The 9,975-nt window shown below is 37.3% G+C and overlaps 1 protein-coding gene across 1 annotated transcript; it reads right to left on the bottom strand.

Moving 5' to 3' along the window:
• Positions 1-5,380: 5,380 nt before the first annotated feature.
• LOC102199554 (uncharacterized) lies at positions 5,381-9,051 on the bottom strand. The gene is made up of 5 exons (XM_005755464.1): positions 9,012-9,051; positions 6,929-7,049; positions 6,536-6,624; positions 5,940-6,110; positions 5,381-5,830 (listed from the first exon to the last, which is right to left on the bottom strand). Exons 2-5 carry the CDS (start codon positions 7,023-7,025, stop codon positions 5,381-5,383), a joined length of 807 nt encoding a protein of 268 aa, XP_005755521.1. The 5' UTR covers positions 7,026-7,049; positions 9,012-9,051.
• Positions 9,052-9,975: the final 924 nt, after the last annotated feature.

The raw sequence follows: 9,975 nt of genomic DNA, 5'->3' as shown, positions 1-9,975 counted from the left end.
CTGCTTTTCGGTCTGGTTACTACCGTTTATGTCAGAACCCACCGGTACCCATCCCTAGTGAGGAGTTTTGCAAACGTGACCTAAGTATTGAGAAATGTGTCCTAGCGTCTGTAAAAAACTGTAACAGATCAACTGTTTGTCAATGAGAACAAAAATTAAACAGTACACGAAAAAACAAACAAACAAAGAAAAAGACACTAAACATCTGGCTAAACACACTACATTACTCAAGTATGTGTACTTCAGATTACCATTAAGCTTTGTTTTTAGGTTAAGCTGTCATTAAATGTGTTTTCTACCATCAGTGATCTTAGAAAGCCTCCAGTTACCAAACTTACACTCTTTAGGTAGTCTATAGCTGCAAAACTAAAACACTAAACATACTATTAAAGGTAACCGTGTGTGTGTGTGTGTGTGTGTGTGTGTGTGTGTGTGTGTGTGTGTGTGTGTGTGTGTGTGCAGGTGCAGGTGCAGGTGCAGGAGAGGAGGCTCTGCGGCTTATATTCAGAGATAAGATGCTGGATGGAGATAATACCCTTCTGTCTGACTATGGAATCCAGCACATGTCTCTCATCCACATGGTAATGAAGCTTCCTGGAGGAGGTGGACCTATTGATGAAAACAGTGGGATGGGGGACAAGACTGGCAAAAATCGAAGTATGGAATCTCTGAAGTTATCATTTTATTAACACAACTAGATGCTGTGCAGGTCCAACTGAAATAAATTTTTATTCAACTTCCAAATCACAAACTTCTGTTTTACTTTTTTACAATTATTTATGTGCCTGTTCTTGAAGTGGCAGGTAAAGTTTGCTCATCATATATAGGAATACATCTGTTGAAAGAAGGCTTATAGAATAGAATAGAATATGCTTTCTATGGTATTGAGGGTATGGATGTATTAGAAATCTGATTTTGTTTGTTTGCTTTTTGCTTCTTTGCCACAAAAACTAGTTAAACTTCCTCTCTTGAAGCTTAAAACAAGTTCACCACATGTGCACCATTTTAATTTACAGCAAGAATAAATTGTGTATTCCTCTATATTTTGTATAACATGTGTCTTACATTTTTGCAAACAACTGCAATAGAAACACGCCTGATTGTACAGGTGACGTGTGAATTCTTGCAAATGTGATGGAGATAGAAAGTGAAACTTGGTGTCAGTGGACCTGAAAAAGTCACTCAACACATATTAATCGTTGAACTTGTCAGATATTTTCAGCCTGACTCACAGGATCAGAGACAATTGTGTTTATGCTGTTGGCGTTTGTTTGGTGTGTATTTGTTTCCTGGAACAACAAGTTCTTTCAAAGCATTTATGACATGTTCTTTGTTTGCTCAGGCTGAATAAGGAAAACATGATGTGAAGTGAAATTATTTGAAAACCTAAATGTCAAAGGCAAAACTAAAAAAAAAAAAACATCTTACAAAATGTAATGTATCTGTTCTATGAACCTATAAAGTCTGTCTCTTCTCCATACACCCAATATAAAGTTGTCTGTTGTTTGTAGAAAGAACATTGGTTCATCTCTTGAGTTTAGTGCCTTCTTCATGCTTCAATGATTCAATGATGCCAGACCCCAGTCTCTCAATGCTCAGGTATTAGACTGAAAATGAAAAAGCAGCTGAAAAATAAATAAATAAAAAAACGTGACTTTTTAAAGCTTTAATATAGTGAGTGGTGAGTAACGCCTTCACTATCCCCAGAGATTTTGGATTTCAAAAAGACTTTTCATCCAAAGGTTATTCCACTTCGAAATGACTGGGTTCTGTCGCTTTTCAAAACTGCGTTGATGATCTTTGTACCAACGACAGAGCATAACAGAACATGGAAAAATAAGAAGAATTTAGGTGAAACTGAAAGTATCCTCAGCCCTCTGGCATCAGACTCTGATGTCTGCTGAGCGCAGATAACTTGTGTCAGTGTTGTTACCATTATTATTGACAGAATCTAAAGGAGCACAGAAATTCTCATCCCAAAAAGCTAAAAATGGGGACGGTCTACTGGGTCAAGGTTCAAGGACTAAGGGGTGAAACGAAGTGGATCGATCTGTGCAACACTGATGAGGAGTTTAACAGCATGACCATGAAACATCTGAAGGAAAAAAATAAGGCACTGGTTTTCATATATGTCTGATATCTCAGGAAAAAGCTCTGAAAGACAGAGTGAAAGCTTGCTGTAATGTGACATTTTTACCCTTGAGCTGTGGTGTTATATGTCTGTGGATTTCTAGACAATTATACAGATGCATTTCATTGTATTGTATTTAAGGAAAATTCTGAAGCAGTAAAATTAGCTAACAAGCACAGACGTATATGCTTCTTTGTGGTTCACTTCTCACTAGTTTAAATTGCTTTTACTTATGCTGGCTAGGTTCCAGATTACACTCCTTAGGATCCCTGAGAACTCTGTGTGCAGACAATAGAAAGATGAATTTTTAGATTCACTCTTATTATATAACAACTTTATTGTTTAACAAGAATTAATGCACGGTTCTCAAACAGAGCATATATTTATAGCCTTCTTTCTGACCTTATATAAAATTTTCATGCCGACTAATCCTACGTATGAATTCACTTTAAAAAAAAATGTATTCTTTATTTGCTCGGAAACTGTTAAACCCCATGAGACTTCAGCTGATGGAATAAAAACATGTAACTTTCTTCGAAATGTCAATTCAAATACCTCAATTATAATCCGTCACTTTCCCCGGTGTCTTGATGCTAGAATTGTCATATTGATAAGTTTGTTCACTTCCACAGTTGGTATTTTTTTTATTAATTTCTTTCCTGGCTTCAGATAGGCTAAACATTATTATAGCAGCTCTCGCAGTCCTATTGACCAAAGTCCTTAAAGTTTGTGAAATTCAATCCAAGTTTCAAGTTTTATTGTCATGTACAGATAAACAGTGTAGCCACATTTATCCATAATGAAATTCTTTGGCTCGTGCTCCTCACACATTAGAAAGTGTGCAGTTATATTAAGAAGAAAATAACAAGAAAATAGCAGTAATAAAAAATAACAATAAAAACAAGTATTTAATATTTTGAGAATTTAAGACAAGTTGGTATTTACAGTTTGTGCAAAATAAAAATAAAAAAAGGTCTTCCGCCAGAGGACTGTACGAGGCAGGATTTTCGTCTTATCCATGTAACTTCCAGGTTTATCCTGGGCTTAGGTGGTTCACTTGTTACCAGGAAACAATTGGCCCCTCAACAATAAATTGTAACTATTAATCCCAATTTTGCTAAATAAAAGGATCTGGGTTGCATCAGTCACATGATTACCATTAACCAATGCACAACTTTACAGTAATTTAGCATCAAGTCGGTGCATCACGTGATCTCCTTGGAGATTGATTTATTTTTTTCATAATTTTAATTGATAAATGATGCTTGAGTCTTTTCAGTTGTTCTGCAGAAATGTTCAGCCTTGCTTGACAGTCGGTGTGTATTTTTCACTTTTATCTTCTGTGTCTGTTTCAGATCAACAGCGGATTATTTTTGAAGGAAATGAGCTGTTGGACGGTGGCACTCTCACGCATCCTATCGTTAGTTTTAAATCTTAGAGGGGGGTAACCTGAACAAGATGTTGAAGGAAGAAGCAAGGGTCCCAAAAACCAAAGTATGGAAAACCTAGCTGACATGTAAATCCTTTCACAAATATTACAGAATAACATGTCAGTGGTCCAGGTGCCCAGTGACTCCTGAGCAAACTGGGAAGTCCCCCCCCAGTCATATCAGAGAGATTATCTACAAGTTCCACTGAAGCTTGCTCAGCTGTGGTGAAAGGAAAGCTTTCTAAGGCAGAGAACTGAGAGAATGTTTTCTACTCACCCCACAGAACTAATGATGATGATGAAGTCCCATTTCCACAGATTTTGTCTGTATGATTTATTTTGATTAGTAGTTTGTATAAATCAGCTGTTGCTCTGCCACATAATGAAGAGCCAGTGAAACATTTGGTATCAGTAGCACTCAAACTCTTTAAATATCAAATGAACACTACTTCAGTTCATGACATCATGATCATTTAGTAAAAGATTCAACTCAGCAAAAAGAAAAATGTCCTTGAGTTACTGACAGTTACAAAAAAGTGCGTCCTGCTCGTTTTATTTATATATATCAGACATTTTTCTGTTTTGCTTCTACTCTGCTGTGAATCTCTCAAAGAAATCTAAAACAAAATATCGAGCATGACCACCATAATATGTAATGAATGTTGGCTCTTTTCTCTGTGCCACACAGGGTTGGCTGGTTTTCTGGGAGTCACAAAATCACTCATGCGACAGTATACTGCCCTCCCTCATGTCAACCCCCTGAACACAAGTGACGGCAGTCTACTTGTAGTTTAGGACTTGGAAAGTTCAAGGTTGTGATTGACACAGTGGCAAGAGCAAATAAGTAAATCCAAACTGACAGAGAATTTTTTTGGCACTGCCTAAAAACACAAGGAAACGTAAAACGAACTGACCCCCTCAGTGACATTGTTGTGTATTTTCTTCACTATGCAATGCATGCAAAACAAACTAAAAAAAAAGAAAAAAGGATACAAACAAGTTCCAAAAACTTTTGCCAGTTTTTCTGGCAGAAAAACAGCTGCAAGAGAGACGGACCAGGGAAGTGAAAAAAGAGGTGAGGAAAGGAAGGTGATAAATTTGTCCAAAGGAGAAAAACCATCATGGGAAGAAGGTGTAAAGTGTAAAGACACAACAAGATTATATGATGGTGAACAAAACACAGCAGCAAAGTCAGCCAGTCTGATTTTCTTTGTTCTTGGCTGGCTTGTTTAAGATCGGTTAGTTTCTTCTGAGAAAAAGTGATGTTATGAATATTTCTGTGCACAAGATTTGACAACAGAATTTACAAATTCAGAATCTCTATAATGGACGATTTTGTTTCCTCTATCAATCAATAATTTTATTTATTGCTTATAGTTTAGGAGCTACTGATCCACTATGTGCATGTTGATACAAAACAGAAGAAATGCAGCACTTTTTATAAGTTCTTTATTTTTCACATTACGCTTAAACTACAGGCCAACATTTTGTCTCACAAGAAGACCTGATGCATGATGCTAAGATTTCATTTGTAATAAACTGAGTGCTGATAAAAATGTATTCATATTTCATATTCACAGACATGTTTGAGTAAAAGATGTATAATGATCTCTCTGCACAGTTACTGACTTACAGAAGAGAACAGTCTCTTGTTGTGCAATTTAAAGTTCAGCCAGTAGGAGGCAGAGAAACAAAGGCTGACAAAATAGAGGTGTGTCTTTTGGAGCTGAGATACGCAACATCGTTTTTTTATATCAACAATTGTTAAAACGTTGAAGGAAAATATAAACATTCTCTTAAATTGTTCATTTGTCTTGTTTTCATGTTTTCCTCCACTCAGGGATGGAGGTCTGCCTTGGCGCGACCCCACTGGGGCACATTCTGAATGGTGAACTGGAACATTCACGCTTTAGTTTCAGGCAGACAAAACAGAACTCAATTTTGCAGCGAGGACATTTGATATTTTTACATTTTTTTCTGTTATGCTCCACCCTCAGGCCACATGTAGGACAGACTCTAATGGCAGGGCAGCTGGTGACGCCCTTTACTTCAGGCAGATCAATGGTTTTACATGTCTGCAGAAGTTGCAGGTCCTTGTTCTCACAGCCGTCATTGTCACAGCGGTCAGATCGAAGGCCTGAACCCTTCCATGGTTTCAGACACTGCCAGCAAAACTGGCATTTCTTCTTCTGATCAGCTGTGCATACGACACACTGGACACACAGGTTGGACAGATCCTTCCTCTCCACATCTGTTTTACACTGAGGACACTGATGTGGGAAACAGTGTTTTAAAGAAAAGAAAGAGACCTCCACTTTAAACATTTTTATCAAAGTGAAATAAGCTGAAAGGTCACAATAATAACCATAAATCACTTACTGGCTGAACCTCGCAGTGGTCTGCAAGAGCCAGACGGGCCATGTTCTCTTCAAAGTGCTGCATTTCCTCCACAGTCAGATCAGCCAGTCTGCGCACCTCCTGGTACGACCACTCTTTATTACACTGCTTGGTTCCCTCCACTAAAGCCGGACATCTGAATTTGTAATTCCCCTGAAAACAACAACAAAAAAGACTCACTGTATAATTAGAGAAATAACTAAGAACTGAAGTCCAAACCTTCAAGGCTCTTACTTTAATTATAATAATTATAATAGTACTTTGTTACATTTATATCTAATAAACTACTGACTATTTTCACAATCAAATCTGACAAACACACAATGATAACCTTTTATAAAAGTAACTTATTCCTTGAAATTCCTTATACCAGTACCCAACTATTTAGCTTAAACAATTTATAAAAAAGCAGGATCTTGACCTAAAAGGTAACATTTGTATAATAATTTTAGCTAAAAAAATATTTATTTTAACAGAGCTCAAAACTTAAATAGAACTTTGTTGCACCACTGTTAACCAAATTAAACATGAAACTTTATTTACAAGAAAAAATAAAGGGCTACAAAGACACGACATACCTTATCCAGCAGAGAGCGACACCAACGTGTGAGAGATTCAGGAGTGACAGCGTGGCCGCAGGACATCTCTGCTCTGAGAGAGTCATCACCTGAGGAGGGAGTTAACAACAACAAATCAAACATGTTACTGGTTTAGAGAGGAAACAAAGTCAAACTAGATTTCCATGTCAAGCTACCCCTCTACACATCCAAATCCAACAAATCCCACACAGAGTGCATCATGTAAGCTGCTTTCTATCTCCACTCCTCCTTTTATACTGTGTCTGACTTAATCACCATCATATCTGTCTTTGATGCCTTCTCTGGTCTGTGCTGGAGTCCAGCTGCTGCTTCCATAAGAGAAACAAAACACCAAATATAAATTATATTCAGTAAAAATAAAACAAATCTTACATGATGAATCCAAGTCATCCTCCCTGTTGACAAACTTCAGGGTGATGTCTAGATGGTCGTATTTCTTCTCCACCTGATCCTGTCCACGAATGCTCATTCTGGGGATCCAGCACTACAAATACTGTAACATAAGATTTATATTAACATGTCAGCCTGCATACAGATGCATAAACGCATAAAAAACTAGAGATTTACAGCCTACAAGCTCAAACTGCTGTAAAATTAAAAGAGGAGTCTCATATTTATTTTTTGTTTACATGCAAATGTTTATTTAACAATAAACAACCAAACAAATAAAAAATGATTTTAATTAGTTGTTTGCTGTTAATTATTGAGAAGTTTTAGCAATTCAAATTTCGAGCTATTTACAGCACCAGAATAAGAGCAGACCTTTATGAAGTGGAAAAGTACAATTTGACTTGTTTTTATAAACTTTATTTGCTTTTGAAGATGCATTCATGTTATCTGTAGTTGGTGTCACTGTATGGTCTTCTTATTGTCTTTCTTGGATTGAATACAGTGAATGTTTGTTAATGTTTTCTTGCATCAGTCCAGGTTTTCTAAGATTCCTCATATTGCTGGAGTTGTACTGGTGGAATTTTCCACTTCCATCCTAGATGAAAGTTTGCACACTGCTAGAAAAGATTCAGTGTGTTCATGGTTTCTGCTTCACTCCGTGATATAGGCTCGTGTGCTGAGTTTCAGTTAAATAACCATGGCATTTAAAAGAATGTTTTAGCTTATGTGTGTCCCATACAAAGAGTACTTCAAACGTGAAGGGTTTTGAATCCAGAAGCTCTCATTCTTAAGACATCTTATTAAAAAATCTCGTGTCAGGTGAGGTGAGTCACTCAGTTCCAGCTGCCTTTAACTTTGTTGCAGGACGTTAACGTTTCTCTTTTTTATTAGATTTGTATTATGTAATCGATCCCTTAATTGATTAACTTAGGGACATGGATATTCTAGGTACTTTCAATGAGGAGAAGAGGAACAAGAAAACTAGAACACTTCCTTATGCTGTCTTATAGAGAACACTCTATGGCATTTATTACAACACAACACATAACAGTCTCATCAGCAACTTCAATAATATGCAGAATGTTAACCACACTTATGAGACAAAAACCCAATATAATCCCCCCTTCAATCAGTCAGTTCAGTTTCCATATTAGTCCATTTATGTCTCTTGTCACAGTTCTACCTCCACCAACCACTCTGGTTTGGTGAGGAAAGGGGAAAAAGTAAAATATGGTGTTGAAGTAAAAAAGAATAATAATAAAATAAATTCAAAGCTCTGAGAAAAAAACTTTGTCAATCTACCCGGGTAGTGTGTGTGTGTGTGTGTGTGTGTGTGTGTGTGTGTGTGTGTGTGGATAAGCCCAGTGCTTATCTGCAAAGATGAGTAAGATCCTCGTTCGCCGTCCTTCTGGGTGGAGCGATACGTCTCTGGAAAAAACCCCACTGGATTCGCCTTCCAATCGCCGATCGAGTATCCAGCAACTGTCTCTTGCACTATGTCTCAACACAGTAAAAAACAACTGGAAAAAAAGGATGCGCGGTAAGCAAATCCTAATAGTCTATAACTATAAAAACCTTAACACTTAGAAGAAAGGTTTTTATTCTCTTCGGTACCCGATGCGCTCTGTGTGTTCTTCTTCTAGCTTGCTGGCTATCTGCTCCGCTGCAGCTCTTCTTCTTGCCGCATAACGCAGCGCAGGACAACTATAGCGCCATCACTGCCCCCTGTTGGATAGAATTAGTACTGCATACATTAAACATTAAATCAGTGGCTTGAACAGCAGTGGATAACCTTGAGAGGGTTACAATTACAAGGTAGTAAACACGTCCACATCATTTTATGTAATATTTTAAAAGAAGATAAAATTAAACATGAAGGAGGCTTCGTAGTTATTTAAATGGGTAAACTGAAGATATTAACAGCCAATTTAATAAAGAGAGAAATGTTATGTCTTACCTTGTTGGCACAGCTCTCGCAGTTTTTAGGACTTCCGCTTTTATTTTAATGCTCAGCCAGAAGTAGGACAGCTACACATTTAAGTATTAAAATAAGTATTAAATTCACCAGGAATCACGAGTCTCCAGGGTCTGTGTGCACTTCCAGCTGTGAGTCCCTGTGTGCATGTGTGTATCCCTCCTCTCTTTGTCGCACTTCCTCGTTCAGCCTCTCTCCGGTATCGAAAGTGAAAGTTTGCTGAGGTCGGTAGATCAGATCGGCTGCACGGTGAGTACTCTCCTGTTTACCCTCCCTTTTTACTACTCACCGTTAGAAAACATCATCATTATTGCTGTCTGGACTTACGGGTTATAGCGTCAGTGCGTTTGGTACTTTATACTGAAGCTGTGATTGTTTTAATGTTGCTTGAATGGTCTGTTTTAAAATCGCATCTGGAAACGGGTAAGCACGGCTAAGAGGCGGCAGCATGGTTCAATAACACTCGAAACACAGATTGTTGCTGTGGACTCATCCCAAGTGCTTTGGTTTACTTTTTAAATTGAAATGAATTCGCGATTTCGAAAATTAGACGTTTCAAGTAGAAGAACGAGTGGATTATTTTACTCATAGCACATTTACAGTGATAGCAGATTTGAGGCCTAACAGGCCTCAATTCAGTATATGCTGGCAGACTGCAAAGAAAGGCCAATTGTATTGCTGTTAGTGATGGGATTTCCGGCTCTTTTTAGAGAACTGGCTCTTTCGGTTTGGATCACTAAAAACATCCGGCTCTTTCGGCTCCAAAACGACTCTTCAGGTTGTTTTGTTGCTTTAATTAATTTATTATTAACAATAATATAAAATTATGCACAAAAGGAATTACTAATATTAAAAAAGTGGTTTTATTTATATATGTTTATATATAAATATATATAAATACACAAAAATTACACAACTGAAAGCATATGTGTATTGTTTGTGTATTTATACACAAGCAGTCATATATGTTCAAATAATTTAAAAAACAATGTTCATTTACCTGTTACTACCACACACCAAATCCGGTCGTTGGTACTTCCTGGCTTGTGTAGCC

The sequence above is a fragment of the Pundamilia nyererei genome, unplaced genomic scaffold (assembly GCF_000239375.1).
Source record: "Pundamilia nyererei isolate P.nyererei 1_Seehausen unplaced genomic scaffold, PunNye1.0 scaffold01572, whole genome shotgun sequence".
In the NCBI taxonomy this organism is placed as follows: Eukaryota; Metazoa; Chordata; class Actinopteri; order Cichliformes; family Cichlidae; genus Pundamilia; species Pundamilia nyererei.
This window is presented reverse-complemented; position numbering and strand designations above follow the sequence as displayed.